Source organism: Hypanus sabinus, chromosome 4 (genome assembly GCF_030144855.1).
Source record: "Hypanus sabinus isolate sHypSab1 chromosome 4, sHypSab1.hap1, whole genome shotgun sequence".
Classification (NCBI taxonomy): Eukaryota; Metazoa; Chordata; class Chondrichthyes; order Myliobatiformes; family Dasyatidae; genus Hypanus; species Hypanus sabinus.
The window spans coordinates 23281440-23301338 of NC_082709.1; the positions used below are offsets into that span (position 1 = coordinate 23281440).

The 19899-nt window shown below is 39.3% G+C and overlaps 1 protein-coding gene across 7 annotated transcripts in view; it reads right to left on the reverse strand.

The window, feature by feature from the left end:
* myo3b (myosin IIIB) overlaps nt 1–19899 on the reverse strand; it is a 481967-nt gene that overhangs the window by 36072 nt on the left and 425996 nt on the right. For 6 of the 7 annotated variants that reach the window (XM_059966606.1, XM_059966605.1, XM_059966608.1 and 3 more), the window contains 3 exons: nt 11987–12096; nt 11561–11607; nt 11210–11357 (listed from right to left, as the gene is read on the reverse strand). In XM_059966606.1, coding sequence (XP_059822589.1) covers nt 11225–11357; nt 11561–11607; nt 11987–12096 — 290 coding nt within the window. In that variant the 3' untranslated portion in view covers nt 11210–11224. The remainder of the gene's footprint in view (nt 1–11209; nt 11358–11560; nt 11608–11986; nt 12097–19899) is intronic. The other variant, XM_059966610.1, reaches the window with a different exon arrangement.

Consider the following 19899-nt stretch of genomic DNA (forward strand, 5'->3'; position numbering starts at 1 on the left):
ACTCTCCATCTTAATGAAGAATTCCACCATATTACGGTCACTCTTACCCAAGAGGCCTCGCACGACAAGATTGCTAACTAACCCTTCCTCATTGCTCAATACCCAAGCTAGAATGGCCTGCTCTCTAGTTGGCTCAACATGTTGGTTCAGAATACCATCCCGGATACATTCTAAGAAATCCTCTTCCTCAGCACCCTTAACAATTTGGTTCACCCAATCTATATGTAGATTGAAGTCACCCATTATAACTACTGTTCCTTTATTGCACGCATTTCTAATTTCCTGTTTAATGCCATCCCCAACCTCACTACTACTGTTAGGTAGCCTGAACATAACTCCCACCAGCATTTTCTGTCCCTTAGTGTTATGCAGCTCTACCCATATCGATTCCACATCCTCCAGGCTAATGTCCTTCCTTTCTATTGCGTTGATCTCCTCTCTAACCAGCAATGCTACCCCACCTCCTTTTCTTTCCTGTCTATCCCTCCTGAATATTGAATATCCCTGGATGTTGAGCTCCCATCCTTGGTCACCCTGGAGCCATGTCTCTGTGATCCCAACTATATCATATTTATTAATAACTATCTGCACATTCAATTCATCCACCTTGTTACGAATGCTCCTCGCATTGACACACAAAGCCTTCAGGCTTGTTTTTACAACACTCTTAGCCCTTATACAATTATGTTGAAAAGTGGCTCTTTTTGCTTTTTGCCCAGGATTTGCCTGCCTGCCACTTTCACTTTTCACCTTACACTTTTTGCTTCTACCTTCATTTTACACCCCTCTGTCTCTCTGCACTTGTTCCCATCCCCCTGTCACATTAGTTTAAAGCCTCTTGAATAGCAGTAGCAAACGCTCCCCCAGGACATTGGTTCCAGTCCAGCCCAGGTGCAGACCGTCCTGTTTATACTGGTCCCACCTCCCCCAGAACTGGTTCCAATGCATCAGAAATTTGAATCCCTCCCCCTTGCACCATTTTTCAAGCCACGTATTCATCTGAAATATCCTCCTATTTCTACTCTGACTAGCACATGGCACTGGTAGTAATCCAGAGATTATTACCTTTGTGGTCCTACTTTTTAGTTTATCTCCTAACTCCCTAAATTCACCTTGTAGGACTTCACCCTGTTTTTTACCTATATCGTTTGTACCTATGTGCACCATGACCACTGGGTGTTCACCCTCCCATTCCAGAATGTCCTGCAGCCGCTCAGAGACATTCTTAACCCTTGCACCCCAGGGAGGCAACATACCATCCTGGAGTCTTGTTTGCGGCCGCAGAAACGCCTATCTATTCCCCTTACAATCGAATCCTCTATCACTATAGCTCTCCCACTCCCTTTCCTTCCCTCCTGTGCTGCAGAGCCACCCATGGTGCAACGAACTCGGCTGCTGCTGCCTTTCCCTGATGAGACATCTCCCCCAACAGTATCCAAAATAGTATATCTGTTTAGGAGGGAGGTGACCCCAGGGGACTCCTGCACTAACTGCCTACTGCTACGCTGTCTAGTGGCCACCCCTTCCCTTTCTGCCTGTGTAGCCTTCACCTGCGGTGTGGCCAACTCACTGAATGTGTTATTCACGACATTCTCAGCATCGCGGATGCTCCAGTATGAATCCAATCGCAGGTCCAGATGCTCATTGCCGTCTGCCAGAAGCTGCAGTTGGCCACACTTCCTGTACACATAGTCATCAGGGACACTGGAAGTATCCCTGATTTCCAACATGCTGCAGGATGAACAAACCACGGGGCCAATCTCAGCTGCCATTACCTACCCAATGCTTGCCTCAACTTTTGAAACTTTCTCCTTTGAAAGGAACTTACCCGGCCTTACCTCACTTGGAGTGAAGCTCATCCTCAGCCTCTTCTCGCCGAAGCCTCTCGAGTCAAAGCCTCAAATCTCCACTCCTTCACTGGACCACTCACTCACTGGCGGCTTTCCACAGGCCGCTCTGCTTGAGGTAACCCTCTATTTATTCGTTTGAGTTTTTCAAACTGCTTGGTCACCTGACCTCGATTACCCAATCAGCTGCTTTCTGCTGAGTCTGAGCTATTCAAATCTTGATTGTCTAATCAATGGCTTTCTGCTGAGCTAGTCAAAACTTGATTGACTTGATTGCACAGTCCAACTGCCAAAACTGCCAGAATCTCTCGAGTCAAAGCCTCAAATTTCCACTCCTTCACTGGCCCACTCACTCACTGGCCGCTTTCCATTCAAGGCCATTGGTGTTTCCATACCAGATTGTGATGTGGTCAGTCAATCTGCTCTCCACTATACATCTCTAGAAGTTGGTCAAAGTTTTAGACGTCCAGGCGATTCTTCGCAAACTCCTAAGAAAGTAAAGGCACTGCCATGTTCTCTTTGTAATTACACTTCCGTGCTGAGCCCAGGATAGATCCTCTGAAATAATAACACTGAGGTATTTAAAGTTGCCGACCCTCTCCACTTCTGATCCTCTGATGAGGACTGGCTCATGGATCTCTGGTTTCCTCCTCCTGAAATCAACATCAACTCCCTGGTCTTATTGACATACAGTTTTCCCTGCTATCCAAAAGTAGAGCGTTCCTATGAAACCGTCTGTAAGCCAAAATGACGTAAAGCGAAGAAGCAATTACCATTAATTTATATGGGAAAAATTTTTGAGTGTTCCTAGACCCAAAAATAACCTACCAAATCATACCAAATAACACATAAAACCTAAAATAACACTAACATATAGTAAAAACAGGAATGATATGATAAATACACAGCCTATATAAAGTAGAAATAATGTATGTACAGTGTAGTTTCACTCACCAGAATTGGGAAGAATTGTAGAAAAAAAATTGGCACATACACGCATGCGCACACACCTGCCCGCACAAGGCTTCACGGTCATGGTAGTTTTTCTCAAGGTAAACACAAGTTTAAAGTGGATGCCTTTTCTCATAAAAGTGAAAATCCTCTTCGGATTTCTTTCAGTTAGCAAAAACAGGTACTGATGTCGGTCTTTCGTAAAAGCAAAGTGGTGTAAAGTGAACTTTCGTAAAGCAGGGGACGCTGTAAAGGGGTTCTTGTTACGGCACCATTTAGCCAGATTTTCAATATCCCTTAAATGAGCTGATTCATCACCACCTTTCATTCGGCCTGTGACAGTGATGTCATCAGCAAACTTGAATATGGCTTTGGAGCTGTGCTTTGCCACACAGTCATAAGTGTAAAGTAAGTAGACCCTGTGGGGCACATGTGCTAATGGAGACCATAGAAGAGATGTTGTTCCCAATCCGAACTGACTCGGGTCTGCAAATGAGGAAATCTCTCCTACTTATAAATTGTACACTCAGATTTTTTTGTCCATGACTGAGGAAGACCAAAACTTCCTTGTTTCAGTTCCTGTTTCACCTTAGATTAAGGCTCCACCAAGTTCTCAGTCCATATCAGGCTTGTCTGAACCATATTCCAGCACCTTAATATAATCAGATTTAAAAGTGAAAAGGACAAAGGACTATAAGACCAATTGTTGAAGAGTATGTCTTTGCTTTTGCCAGAGATGAGTTTGTAATCATCACAAAGCTCATGAATCTGTAAACTGACAATGAATCGGAATAAAAATATCAGCAACATCCATGTACAAGACCTTGTTCTGAAAGCCTCTGCTGCCTGAAATCATCACCTCTCTTCTTCCCACTCCCTTCCTGATAGCCTTGACAAAAGACTCAATACAGCACACAAACAAGAAAACAGAGAAAGAGCAGTCTTGCTTAGTTTCAATATATCTAAATTCCACCCCCCATTCACGCACTAACATTGTGTTACTCTTGTCTGTGTACAATAGAATACTTCTATTGTGATAGTGTGATAATCTGTCAAAGATCTTCTCCTGGTCCAAACTGACAAGGTATCCAATGTCCTGTTACACACCTAGCTGAACATATCCCTGGTAAGTTATTCAAGACAATTATAATACTATTTCTCAGACCATCATTGCATTGTATAGTATAACCCGTTGAGGTCAAAAGCAAAATATTATCAATACATACTGCAGATATACAGTATGAAATGTGTGCTAACAAGTTTTACAGTGATGCTGGTCTGAAATTCATCGCTATTCTTGAACAGAAAGCATACTTTATACACATTCATTTACTTAATTGTATCTATTTGAAATGTTTTCAATTTTTCAGTTTTTGCCAAAGTAACAAAATTCATTGCATTTGAAAGGAAAACACTAAAATTCAGTACACGGTCTTTTCAAACTCTTACCAACTTAGAGTTAAATGGCTGAAAGAGGCAGCTGGTCACACCATCTGCTTAAAGATTTCAAGGGCCAAAAGAGACAGGTTACACCTTTAGCCAAGCCAACTCTTTCTTTACCCCCTTCCACTGATAGCCTGCAGTGGGCTAATCTAAATTTCACGCTCTGATTTATTCAGACACTCCTACAGCTCCTGCCACTGACTCAGCTGCCATAGACTTGCTCCTCTCAATTTCCATTACTCTTTTCACCTCTGCCAAAATAGTCTTCCTTTTCAGTCAATTAAAAATAGGGAAAATACATATATTTGAAACATTTGTTTAGGTAAAGTAATGGATTTACTGCATAGTACATTCAGAGATGTTCCTGAGTGCATTCATCATATCCGAATGATGCACAAAATAATAAGTATTTGCAAAAATTGTAAGTTCCTGAGCTTTATTCCTTTCATTACTATGTGCCGATGCAAATGAAGGCAATTCAAATGTGTGAAAAGAGGATTAGGATGCAACAAAATGCAGGTGTGAGGAAGCTGAAACAAAAGATACAACATCCTAATGGCATTTTGTGTCATTATGAGTTCTTTGATGTTTTTAATTCTGTTCTCTTTCTTCTTCTCTTTTAACCCTAAATCTTTTTTGAACTGTCTTTTAAAGAACACATTTTTTCATATATCTTCAAACAACTGTAATTTAACATATTTGTTATTTCTGCAATTCCAGTTTTTATGTTATTATGCATTTTCATAGTTTTAAAGGGACAAAGCTTGTAAAAAGTCCTTATTAAAGAAGTGATAACATTTTACTTACACTGTGAAAGATATGCACTGAACAGATTGTTTCCGATCAGAATAGCACAACTGCCCGAGTAAAACAGATCATGCTGTCAAAATAGTGCATGAGGTCCACATTAGTCAGAAACTAAATTTGCCACAAAGTGTAAGAAATATAAAACAGCAGACAGATAGACCTATTTGTTGCTTTCCTTTGTTCATATGGTTACCAGGCCACACGGCAGGAAGTCATTTTTCTGACAAGCTTGGCCCCAGGTGTTCCCAATAACTGGCTCACTAAGGCTCTGCTGATCTGCTTATCAGAACTTACTGAGGCACATCAGCACTCCAAAACTGATACATTCATTCACGTAATAGATAATAAAGAACTGTGAATAGTGAACCTATAATAGTCATCACTGAAACAAATAAAAAGGTAAGCTAATTAAACTGACTCAGCTCAGAAATCTATAAGCGGTAACTAAAGATTTGTAGTTTCAGTTTTAATTACATTGAATTTTTAGACGTTATTTTCAAAAGCATGCTTTTGAAATATAAAAAGATAAAAATGTTTGAAATTTCAACTGACCAGTGTCTAGTTTCTTACACAGTACTGAAACTTCTGTGTGCTTTCTTGATAGTGTGCAATATAGGGTAAAAGTTCATCCTTGATCTCAAGCATTAAATGGATAATGCCTTACTGATTATCAGGAGGGGAGGACTGTGGGTGGCCATAACCAAAGTGCTAGCTTATCCTAAGCAAACAAAGATGAAGTTGTAGTCTTTATTTTCATCCGTGTTATCAAATGAATGTTCGCCACGAGGCAGACTTCAATGCACAAAGAGCAAAAAAAATTAGCAAAAGAGATGAAAATTTAAAAATGAGCAGCTTATGAAAAAAACTGTCAATTCTTTGGGGACCTTAAGATGAGTTATCTGTAATATAAAGTGCTATACTATATCTTACAATTAATTTGTCAATCAGAAGTAAATAAACAATTGATAGATGAACATGGATTTATAAAGCTTGTCACATTCATTAATTATATAGGTTGTTGATAATCTAAGCATCTATAAATGGAAGTCATATGTTTGTAAGGATGTAATACTGATGGCTTGAGATATTCCTAATAGGCTCATGTCAATGATATGTTCATATATTCACACTGACCAAAGGAGAGAAGAAAATGAAAGAGAGGTAGGAGGGCAAAGAGATTTAAAGAGGGGATTCCACAAAGTAATATCTTTGCAGCAATATTCAGGAGAGAATATTTACAAAGCAAGGAAGAGGAAAATTGGATAGGATTATAGATTAAACACGTTACAGATACTTAAATGTGAAGATAAGAATATTAGGTTTGAGTTGTTTAAGGGCCAGTGTCAAGTCAGGGAGCATGGGATGATCGATGTCATTAAGGTAATGTGAGGTGAGATTAAAGTAATGTGTAATAAGCTAATGGAACATTATTCCTGATAGTCGGACTTTCTAGTTAGTAGAAATTGGGAAACTGGAATATTTGAAACTAGCGGGAGCAAATACATAAAAAAACATAGCAGTGGCAGTGGCCGTCATATTAAAAACGTGGTTGTAGTAATAGAAACAATATTGTAAAAAACCTGATCCAAAACAGTGGGAGCACAGGGCCAATGGACATAGGTTTGGACATTGGTGTAAAACAAATCTGACTGAATTGAGCGAGTGAAGGGATTGAGAGATGAAGGAGGAAAAGTAGAGTTGGATTTTACCAGTGTGTGCATGGAAGGTAACTTCATTGGTAGCTGGAAGAACTAAAAACAGAACTGAGAGAAGACACAAATTTCTACAGATTCACTGTGGAGAGCATTCTACCTGGCTGCATGACCGTCTGGTATGGGGAGCTGCTGCACAGGATCGAAATCATGGGCATTAGACTCTACAGCATACAGGACATCTTCAAGGAGTGACGCCTCAAAATTGTGGCATCCATCATTGAGGACCCTCAACACCCAGGTCATGCTTTGTTCTCATTGCTACCATCAGAAAAGAGGTACAGAAACCTGAAGGCACACTCAGTGGTTCAGGAACAGCTTCTTCCTCTCTGCCGTCCGGTTTCTGAATGAACATTGAATTCACGAACATGACCTCACTACTTTCTTATATTTCTGATTTTGCACTCCTTATTAATTTAACTATATATATATAATTATGATCTGATTCCACAGAAATTTCTCAACTGAAGAGAAATTTTGGAGAATAGATCGACTATATCAATAGCTGCAAAGGTAAAGGAATATGAGAACAGATACATAATGGTTAAAATATTTTTTCCACTTTTTTCCACTTTTCCACTTTTGATACCAGTTCCCAATTGTTAAAAATTATTTTTAATTCTATTTTATATTTCTTCAGTCATCTGTTCTGCCCTATCTGAAACCTTCCTCACATGAGATGCAGTTATTATTAGCATTCCCACTCTCTGTTTCCTTAAATTTTGATCTACCTGACTTCTAAGTAACTGGAAGGAAATATAATGCTAACAGTAACCATTAAGAAAGATTTATTTACTGCTTTATCACATCACAAGAAAACTTTATGTACATTATTTTACTTTGTAGTGCAGCAATTATTCCATAACTGCATGAACTTTAATAGAAGATTATTCAGAAGTGAACACAGAGGCAGATAAAAGGGAAAGAGATCAAATCAGAAACCAAAGGTAAAAACACAACATAAGAAAGACATTAGTGTGTAACAGGAAAGAAAACACTAAAAGGTGTTAAATGAATAGGACAGTAACATATACATTGTATGATCACCATGCAAACACTGAAATTTCTAACCACACATTAAAGAGATGAAGCAAAGAGAGAAAGCATTTTAAGGAGGAAGAATCTGAAAAGAATAGGGAAGCTTCACAGAAAAAAATAGATTTTGAGATTTTGCTGTCTGTCACAGTGGGAGCACTGATGCACCATCAATAACTCTCGGAGACGGGAGGCGAACGATAGGCTTTTATTAGCTGCAAGAGACCACGATTAGCAGCAAGAGACCACCACACAACATCTTGGAGACTGAGGGAGGAGCAGTGCCTCCAATCGCCTTTATACAGGGATCTGTGGGAGGAGCCACAGGAGCAGTCAGTAGCGGGGTGTGTCCAGACAGGTATATGTAGTTCACCACAAGCACAGAACAAATGAGTTATCTCTGGTTGTCCAAAATTTAGTTACAAGACATTATCTGAAACAACTGGGGTTAGGTCTCAGAATGGGCACAATATCTCACTAACCACATTAGTCAGCCACTAGATATCCATATTATTGGCATAAAGTTCACCTATTAGAATGGAAATAAACTTTTGAGGCAGTGATGGGAAATAAAAGCAGAGGGGATGTTTTTTGCTTGTATAGATTAAGAACACTTAAAATATTTAAAAAAACCACTGAGATGGTGCATAAAACTGATATCAGTCTTCAGGATATTCTAACAGAAATAACTGAGCTTCAATGCACGTACAACTGAATGACTGGTGGCACACAAATCCATATAATACCCTTTCATCAGATTCCCATGCACAGCTGTTGCATTTCACAAACGTACACAACCAATGGGGAACTGGGAAAGTTAGAGGAAAAGATCCCTCAGAAACCTGGGAAAAGTCTGATCGATTGGTTGTCCAGCTGGTCAAGATGAAACTTACTATTTTCTTATGCTGGGTAAAATGGGATAAGCTTAATTGCATTTCTTTTCCCATAATACGCTGCATGAAATTGAACATGTATACAAATTTTCATTTGCATTTTCTTTCAATTTTGAAATAATGATGTTGTATTTACCAAACTACAAGCTTCTTCAAAGTTACTTACTTTTTAACTAAACATAGTTTGCAATATAAATGCACAAAACAGCAGTAAGAACAAATTTAGGCCATGCCATATTCTAAGCTGAAAGAAGAAACAAATATATCCATTAATAGGAATTCACCATTTAATTTTGTGCGTACTAACGTCTGTGACATCATTACATTGGAGCAGAAAAGTGATTGAAACGAATTTCAAACTATACAGAAGATTTCTCAATTAAATATTGCAGCCACACACACACAATGCTGGTGGAACGCAGCATAGATAGTTGACTGTGCTTCTTCCTATAGAGGCTGCCTGGCCTGCTGCATTCCACCAGCATTGTGTGTGTGTTGCTTGAATTTCCAACATCTGCAGATTTCCTCGTGTTTGCAATTAAATATTGGTTGCTGGGACAGATATTTGTGTATTATACAAATCCCTTTTTCTGCTGTTGGTTTCTAGAAGTGAAACACTTTAAGCAAGCTTCTGCAAACCAAATGTAAAACTGCTGGCACTTGTTAAGAACAGCCAAAAAGACATGTGGTGGACTTCCTGGCCACAGGTCTTAGAAAACCCTGCTGTTTCACATTTGGTTTTCAGGCAAATATGTCAAGACTGAACTTTGAGTGTCTGGTGATACTAAAGAATGACAGAATGCTCTTACATTTATTTAGCATTATCATGTCTTTCAAAGTACATTTTTTTCTCAGGCAGTTGGTTGTTTTCAGAGTATTTCTGTTGTGTCAACAATTGCCTCAGCTGAGTTTTACACACATTTTGTAAACAATAATAAGATTAATGGCTGGTAGAGCTGGTCTGTAGTGTGGGTTCAGAATAATGGTTGCCAACTTTACCCGGAAAATATATTGTTATTCCTTGGAAAAACTCCTATGTATTTTGCCAACATCCATCTAAACAGGCCAATAGGCTTTTGGCTTAATATCTCAGCTGGGAAATGAGAATTTGTGAAGGCTTCGCATAATACAATTATTATCTCTAACCTGATCTTAAGAGCTAGGAGCAGGATTAAGCCATTTGGCCCATCAATTCTGCTCCGCTATTCCATCATGTCTGATTTTTTTATCCTCCTCAAAATCATTCTCCTGCCTTTTCCCTGTAACCTTTGACACCCTTATGAATCAAGAACCTTGCAAACTTTACTTTAAATATACTCAATGACTTAGTGCCCACAGCATCTGTGGCAATGAATTCCACAGATTCACCACTCTCTGTCTGGCTCATTCTGTTCTAAAGGGGCGTCCTTTTACTCTGAGACTGTGCCCTCTGGTCTTAGACTCCTCCACTATATCGTGATCTGATTAATGCTGACAAGACACTAAACAAGCATTCTCTATTCCCAAACCATGAAATATCTCACCTTGATGAGCTCAAATAAACCAATAAAGCAACCAGATCTATAGATTAGCTGAACATTTTTTATTTATGGAGTTTCAGAATTGTACAGAGTATGTATAAATAATGCACCAGTTAAGGTGCATTAGAATGCAGTAGAAATGTGGACATAGAAGAAAAATTTTCTGCTCTGAAGAAGGATGTATATTAGTTGAATTATTTCCCGTTATACCTCGGCTGTAGCAGGCACATATCATGACCTGGAGGCATCAAAGGACACCTGGACAGCCCATTTGTTACTCTGCATGCTAACACCACAAACATAAGAGGTCTCCACGCTGTTCCCTGAGCTCACGCTGCGCTACTTGGGGACATTTCTTCGAATGACAGGTGTGCATTGTTGGATTTATTACTTCTAAATTCAATTGCCATTCTAAATAAAGCTATTATTACCTCTATCAATAGTTATTTACAATACAGAAAGCTTAGACACAAATGCAGACTTTCTGCATCATGCAGCTAACAATTCACCAAATGTAATTAGAAATAGTTTCTAACTTATACACATCTATTGGTTTGTATATTTTTCTGATACTTTTATATACTTCATGAAGAAAGTAACTTTTTCAAAGAATAATTTTAATGCAAAACATGACACAGACGTAGATCCCCCAGTGCTCAAATTGTTAATAGATTAACAATGGAATTGACTGAAATTGTGCAGATCGATACTGGGTGTATTTTCAAACTTGCAATTAGAATTAAAACCCCACTGGAGATGGACTTGAATGAAACAGCAAGAGGCACATAGATTGATTAAAAAGAAATCATTGACAGCGTGATCTACAGAAGTAATTTCAGGTTTATAGGTTTTTCTAACCTTATACAAAAAACAACAACGATTAGTGAACCATTCCCGTCCTTTTTGACTGCAACTGCTTATTCAATAATAATACATAAAACTTGCCAATGGGAAAATTAGTTTGTAAGTCCTAAATGAGAAATATGAGCTCCTTAAATTACCTATAATGTCTTCTTTTAGCTATGAGTAAATCCTGAACCTCTCGGAATAGGAAGAGGAGAGTTTAATGAATCATTTTCCTCAGGGACAGGTTCAACAGCTGATAGTGATTTGTAATACTCATCCTCAATGTCCAGCACTTTGATTTGGCTGTGATAAGGAAGGGAAAAGATATAGTCACAAGTGACCTATCAGCACGTGCAGAATTATCATTAAAAATGTCAGTCATAAAATAAAGATTTATTTTCTGTATAATTTAATTTAATTTATAAAAATAATAAAATTTCAGAAATCTATTAAACAATAGTCTTCTCTATTTACAGTTGGAAAGAACTAAAAGAGTATCTGTTTACCCAAGTTTTCTTGGCCTTCTTTTGCTCCCTTGGTATTCTAGGATTCCCTGTGGAGAGGGCAAAGAACACACAGTCAACAGCAAAGCAGCAAGTCGTTAATTTTTAATTCAAAGTGATTTTGTGTTGAATGCAAGCAGATGCTGATAATATCAGAAGTCACAGCATAATTTTTTTGATCAAAGAGCTCAAGTGAGCCTGATGAAGCATGCATCTTGCTTGGCTTTGATAAACCACATCAATTATTCACCGTGACGGCAGACATCCTGACATGAAAGCAACAGATAAAGAGCATAAGCACATGTTCACGAAGACAGACAGAAGAAGAGCATGGGGGTGGGGCTGGAGTGGTTGGGGCAGGTATTTATAATGGTATTATCATCTGGACCCAAAGTCAGCAAAAGAGCTTTATTGCTACTTTGAACTCACATTTAACTGGTTATAATACAGGCTGTCCTCAGGGCTGTTCAGCATTTTGGGCTGCTGCATTCGTCGACGTGGTGTTCTTAACTGTCTTTGTTCTGTCTCCTTGCCTGATCCTAAACATTAAATCACAATGTTGTTAACTTTCCAATAACCCAAAGCCTCATCCACTTGTTTACTGTTATTTCTTAAATTTTCCTGTCCTTTGCTGCTTATTATTCATTTAAAACCTCTCCTCTAAAGCTGAACAAGGCTAGCTTTATGGTTCCCAAGAACAAATAAAGATTTTGAAGTAAGAACTAAACAAGTTCTATAGCAAAATGTTAACTACAACTGAAAGCAGAATTTAAACTCCTTGATTCTGCCCACCATTTTTGTATATTCCATTTTCCAAGGTTCCTATCTACTCATTCTTACCAGTTGCATCAAGATATGAATAATCAGATGCTTTGACTGCACACGGCAAGTGGAATATTTTGGGGATGTCCCCCAAGATTTTCCCTTCCATTGAGAAAATTTCATCCTCTGGTCGTTATCCCCTTGTTATAAATCATGCCTTCACTTTACCATGCGGTAAACGATTTGACATAAACACTGATTTTGAAAAATGCAAGACTTCACTGATCACATAGCTTCCTGTTTGACAGTACCATTAAAAGTGAAAATAGAGATATTTTATATCCCTATTGGCTAAATGGTTAGCTCCCCCAATGATTAGGCCAAAGTGAGTTAATTCTGGCAAATCAGTATATATCTTCCAGTCATCCCTATCGGTTATTGAGAGCAATATACAGTATATCACTCAACTAAATAAAATCTATCCCTTGGGTTTTGCAGCTTGTAGATCCATTATGTCTACAAATCAGGTTTGTAGAATGAGCAGCTCAGTAATTGGGGGCATGACGGATAGCGAGGAAGGCTGTCAAAGCTCGCAGTGGGATCTGGACCAGCTGGAAAAATGGGCCAAAAAATGGCAAATGGAATTTAATGCAGGCAAGTGTAAAGTGTTGCACTTTGGGAGGACAAACCAAGTTAGGAACTATACAAAGAACAGTAGGGCACTGAGGAGTGCATCAGAACAGAGGGATCTGGGAATACAGATCCCTAATTCCTTTAAAGCGGTGTCACATTTAGATAGGGTCATAAACAGATCTTTTGGCACACTGGCCTTCAAAAATCAAAATACTGAGTACAGGAGTTGGGTTGTTATGTTGAAATTGGTGACATGTATATACTCTGATAATAAATTTTACTTTGAACTTTGAAATTGTATAAGGCATTGGTGAGGCCAAATTTGGAGTCTTGTGTGCATCTCTGTCACCTACCTACAGGTAAGATATCAATAAGATTGAAAGCGTACGGAGAAAATTCACAAGGATTTTGCTTGGTCTTGAGGAACTAAGAAAGGTTGAACAGGAATTGAAAGGTCTTTATTCCGGAGAGCATGGGAGAATGGGGACAGATTTGATAGAGGGATACAAAAGGTAGAGATAGGGTAAATGCAAGTAGGCTTTTTCTACTGAGTTTGTGTGAGATTAGAACTGGGTTAAGGGTAAAAATTGAAATCTTTAAGGGGAACGTGAAGGGTAACTTCTTCACTCAGAGGGTGTGAGAGTGTGGAATGAGCTGCAGTAGAAGCAGTGGATGTGGGTTTCAGTTTGGATAAGTATGTGCATGGGAGGGGCATGGAGGGCCATGGTCCAGCTGCAGGTCAATGGGAGTATACAGAATAAACCTACACAAACTACATGAGCTAAAGGGCCTATCTCTGTGCTGCAGTGTTCTATGACAATGAGTGGCTGAGTGAGAGGAGACTGATACATATCATTCAACAGCTCACCGCACTATAGGATGACTTCAAATTCTAAAATTTTACACAATTCTTTATAAAATACTTCACATTTCATACATCAGCTCGGTCCATTTGTAGGACATGTGCCAGGTTCAATTTTGCAACCATGGTTTCACTACAGAATCTAGGTAGTTTAACAAAGGTGCCACGGTGGTGCAGCGGTTAGCGCGATGTTATTACAGCTCAGGGTATTGGGAGTTTGGAGTTCAGTCCCAGCATCTTCCGTAAAGAACCTGTAGGTTCTCCGCCTGGAATGCATGGGGTTTTCCCTCCACAGTCCAAAGATGTACTGGGTAAGACCATATGATAGAAGCAGAATTAGGCCATTCAGCCCATCAAGACTTCTCCACCATTCCATCATGGCTGATCCTGGATCCCACACAACCCCATACACCTGCTTTCTCGCCATATCATTTGACGCCCTGACCAATCAGGAAGTGATCTACTTCTACCTTAACTATACCCACGGACTTGGCCTCCACCGCAGTCTGTGGCGGAGCATTCCACATATTCACTAATCTCTGGATAAAAAATTACTCCTTAACTCTGCTCTAAAGGATTGCCCCTCAGTTTTGAGGCTGTGCCCTCTAGTTCTGGACACCCCACCATAGGAAACATCCTCTCCACATCCACCCTATCTAGCCTTTTCAACACTTGGTAGGTTTCAATGAAATCCCATCCTCTCCCCCCACCCCACCACATTCTGCAAAATTCCAGTGAGTACAGGCCCAAAGCTGCCAAACGCTCCTGATATGCTAACCCCTTCGTTCCCAGAATCATCCTCGTGTACCTCCTCTGGAATCTCACCAATGACAACACATTCTTTTTTTGTGATGTGGGGCCTAAAACTGTTGACAATAGTCTAAGTATGGCCCAATTATAAAGGCTCAGCATTATCTCTTTGCTTTTTTGTTCTATTCCTGTTGAAATAAATGTCAACATTGAATTTGCCTTCTTTACCACAGACTCAACCTGTAAATTAACCTACTAGGAGTCTTGCAGAGGACTCCTAAGTCCCTTTGCACCTCTGATTTTTGAATTTTCTCCCAATTTAGATAATAGTCTGCACTATTGTTCCTTTTACCAAAATGCATTATCATACATTTCCCAGCACTGTATTCCATCTGCCCATTCTTCCAACTTGTCTAAGTCCTGCTGGAATTGCATCGCTTCCTCAGCACTATCTACTCCTCCCCCTATCTTAGTATCATCTGCAAACTTTGCCACAAAGCCAACAATTCCACTATCTAAATCACTGACAAACAACGTGAAAAGTAGTGGTCCTAATTCAGACCCTTGAGGAACACCACTAATCACTGACAGACATCCAGCAAAGGTCCCCGTTACTCCCACTCGCTGCCTCCTGCCTGTCAGCCATTCCTCTATCCATGCCAGTATCTTGCCTCTCATGCCATGGGATTTTATCTTGTTAAGCAGCCTCATGTGTGGCACCTTATCAAATGCCTTCTGAAAATCTAACGAAATGATATCCACCGCCTCTCCTTTGTCCACCCTGCTTGTTACTTCCTCAAAGAAATCTAGGAGATTTGTCAGGCAAGTTTCCCTTCACATGCCCACTTCGACCTTATTTTATCATTAGTCTCCGAGTACCCTGAAACCTCATCTTTAATTATGGACTCCAAAACTTCCCCAACCACTGAGGTTAGGCTAATTGGCCTATAATTTCCTTTCTTTTGCCTTCCTCCCTTCTCAAAGAGTGGGGTGACATTTGCAATTTTCCTGTCCTCTGAACCATGCCAGAGTCAAGTGATTCTTGGAAGATCATAAACAATGCATTTGCTATCTCTTCAGCAACCTCTTTCAGAACTCTGGGATGTAGTCCATCTTATCCACCTTAAGACCTCTCAGTTTGCCTAGAACTTTTTCCTTTGCAATAGAATACACCCATTCCAGCTCCCTGACACTCACGAACCTCTGGCACACAGCTAGTGAAGAATGATGCAAAGTATTTATTAAGTTCATCCACCATTTCTTTGCACCCATTACTACCTCACCAACATCATCTTCCAGTGGTCCAATATCAACTCTCACCTCCCTTTTACTCTTTACATAACTGAAAACAACTTTCAGTATCCTACTTTATATTATTGGCTAGGTTGCCCTCATATTTCATCTTTTCCCTTCTTATGGCTTTTTAGTTGACTTTTATTGGATTTTAAAAGCTTCCCAATCATCCAACTTCCCAGTCACTTTTTGCTACATTATATGGCCTTTCATTGGCTTTTATTCTGTCCTTAATTTCACTTGTCAGCCACGATTGCCTATCCTTGCCATTTAAAAACTTCTTCTTTGGTTGGACATATCTATCCTGTGCCTTGTGAGCTATTCCCAGAGACTTCATCCACCTCTGCTCTGCCTTCAACCCATCAGTATCCCCCTCCAATACAGCTGAACAAGCTCCTCTCTCATGCCTCTGTAATTCCCTTTATTCCACTGCGATACTGATACATGTGACTTATGCTTCTACCTCTCAGACTGCAGTACGAATTCAATCATATTATGATCACTGACTCCTCAGGGTTCCTTTACCTTCAGTTCCACAATAAAAATCTGGATTATTACACAATGCCCAATCTGAGATAGCTTTTCCCTGAGCAGACTCAAGCACAAGTTGCTCTATAAAGTCATCTTTTAGTCATTCAACAAATTTCTTCTCTTGCAATCCAACACCAACCTGATTTTCCAAATCCCCCTGCATATTGAAGTTCCCTCTTACAATTATGACATTATCCTTATTACATGCCTTTTCCAGCCCCCTCTGCAATCTTAACTCCACATCTTGGCTACTATTTCCAGGCCTTTATGTGATTCCCATAATGTTTTTTCTTTACCTTTGCAGTTTCTTAACTCCACCCACAAAGATTTGACATTCTCTGACCCTATATCACTTCTTTCTAAAGATATAATTCCATCTCTTACCAACAAAACCACACCGCCACCTATGCCTTCCTGCCTGTCCTTTTGATACAAAGTGTATCCTTTGATATTAAGCTCTCAACTATGACCTTCTTTCAACCACGATTCAGCGATGCCCACAATGTCATACTGATCAACCTCTAACTGTGCCATGAGTTCATCCACTTTATTCCGAACACTATTTGCATTTAAATACAGCACTTTCATTCCTGCATTCTTTGCCCTTTAGAATTTTGTATCTATGGTACAATTTAACCCTTTGCACTGCCTGCATTTGTACCCAATCATTGGCTTATCCTTCCTTACATTCATATGACACCCATCATCTACTTGTAAACCTGCTGGCTCATCCTCAGCTCTATCATACTGGTTCCCATCCCCCTGCCATATTAGTTTAAACCACTCACAAGACCTCTAGCAAATCTGCCTGGAAGGATGTTAGTCCCAGTCCCTTGTACAGGTCACACTTGTCCCAGAAGAGGTCCCGATGATCCAGAAATTTGAATCCCTGCCACCTGCTCCAATTCTTCAGCCACACATTAACCTGCTACCTCGGCATAATCCTATCCTCACTGTTGCATAGCAGGTCAATTGGTGATTGTAAATTGTCCCGTGATTCGGTTAGGGTTAAATCGTGATTGTCGGGGATTGCTGAGGTGACACTGCTCGAAGGGCTGGAAAGGCCTACTCCGCACAGTATCACTAAATATATAAATAAATCAATAAATGCAGACAATGGATGACATATCCAAGATGCTTCTTCACACATTTAATAAATGGAGGTCTCATTTGTTTGTTCAGACATTCAGTTGGAATTAAAAGATCATTTTTATAATGTATAACCAAAGCTAATTTATATCTAATGAATTATAGATTGTCCAATGAATTATCATTTTTTGATAGGATAACATTAAGGTCCAGAACAGAGTAATGAAGAACTACTAATTACTTTAGAATCTTAAGCATGCCCTATAATCACCCCAAATATGTCTACCTCTCGTTTAATTTAGTCCAGTTGTGTGATGAGGTTATAAATGGAAATGAGTCTGTGAAGTGGAGAGAGAGTGAAAGAAATAATAATAGAGTTCCTGATGATTCTAATGTGTAGAACTCAGAATCAAATCCACCAGGCAGCAGATCAGAAATGACTTAGGACATGCTGATATTTTTGCTATCTTCAGCTTGAAGATGTGAGGTGTTATGGAGGTTTGTCAGTTGAATATGGAAACAAGTAAAGTTTCATGATCAGGACTGAGATAGAGAAATTGAGAGAAGGGAATGGACTGATCATGGAAAGCAGGGTTGGAAGAAGTGTTATCAAGACAGCTGTGGGAGTTGATGAGCTTTTTATGATATTGTTTGCTAAACCATCCCCTTAGATGGAAGTAGAGATTTCAAGAAAGGCACAGAAAGAAATGGCTCTGTGTGAGAGCAGACACAGTGTGGATAGTTTATAGAAATGTGAAGGGCAAAATCATGAAGAGATTTAAACAATTACATATTGAGCATGAAGGAAGAGAGGCTAGCAATGTGATAACCTAATATGACAAATGGTTTTTCATAGTCATATGTTAGATCCGCCAAATTTCCTAAAACAGCATCCTCATTATTTTGTTCATGAATAAAATCCAGCAATCTTGTACAGAAGAAATGCATGAACTAAACTTTTGAGAAATTCCTAGAAAATAGAGATTAATGCTGCAATATGTAGTGTAGTTACCTCTGTCATATGACCTGCCCCATTTATTTAACATTGGGTAAGTTGGGGTGGACTGGAAACTTTCAAGATGCATCAGGAGTTACCCACTAAAACTACAGACACTGCCAAGTTTCCCTTGCATCATTGCAAAGTTGGCAGTTATTGCCATCCAGAATTGCCTTTGAGGAGTGGTGATGATGAGTGCTTTCTTAAATATTATAATCCTCTGATTAAAGAACTCCCATGATGTTGTTGCATAGAGATTAGACCCAGTGACAACAAAGGAATAGGAAGAAATTTCCAAGTCAAGAGGCCGTGCAGTGTGGTGGTTGGTTTTCCATGTCTAGGCAAGTAATTGCAATACATTTTGTCAGTCGCATGCATTGCCTGCAATCAAACAGGCCTCCTTATCCTAACTGGCCTCTTGAGTTTATTGGACTATTTTAACAAAAAATGATTTTTTTGAGTTTGTGAGTTTGAAAAAGTGAGTTTGCTGGTTCACAGTAACAAAAATGAATTTTTGTAACACAGTAAAAAAAATCACAAACTAATTTCTGAACTGAATAAACTTCCATGATATAGCTTATTTGAGCATCACTTTTCCTTTGAGAAGTTTTGTTGATCAAAGAAACTACAAAATACTCAACTGAACACTCAGATAATGATGGATATGTCAAAACAGGTAGCATGATTATAATGGCTTAGGTGTGGCAAGCCATTGACATTTGTTACTTCTTGCAATTACTTGGAGCATATTTTCTAACAGTGGCTTGGTCACCTAAGCTGACTCCAACCTGATCGACCGGGCTCTGAGCAGCACCGAGCTTTTCGATCATGAATCCCACAGGAATGGTTTGACAATTGGTTACACCATGTCCTCAGGCTGAACCAGTGAATACCTCTCATCTCTGGTTTTGAACTATCCGACAAATGGAAGCACTTACTGAATGTCATTTACTCAGCAGACAATTTCATTTTATTAAATTCTTCTTCAAGGTTACTGCACATCTGATAAAGAGAACTTTTTTTTTATTCTATCCAAACAGTTGGATACCTGTTCTAATTTTTTTCTCACATGGCCAGCCATCAAATTCTTGTAATGCATCTCGGAACATTAAGCTACATTGAAGGTAAATTATAAATACAAGCTGTTTAATTTGAATGATTTGCAATTTCTCATTCCAGAATTAAATACCATTGATGGCTTTGTTTTGTAAATGACTTCATTATTATATAATAATAATCCAATCTGAAGGCATGAACATTGATTTCTCAAACTTCCGGTAATTGGCCCCCCTTCAGCATTCCCCATTCCTGTTTCCCTCTCTCTCCTTTTTCCTTACCTGCCCATCATCCCCTCTGGTGATCCCCATTCTTCCCTTTCTTCCATGGTCTTCTACCCCATCTGATCAGATTCTCCTCCTTCAGCTC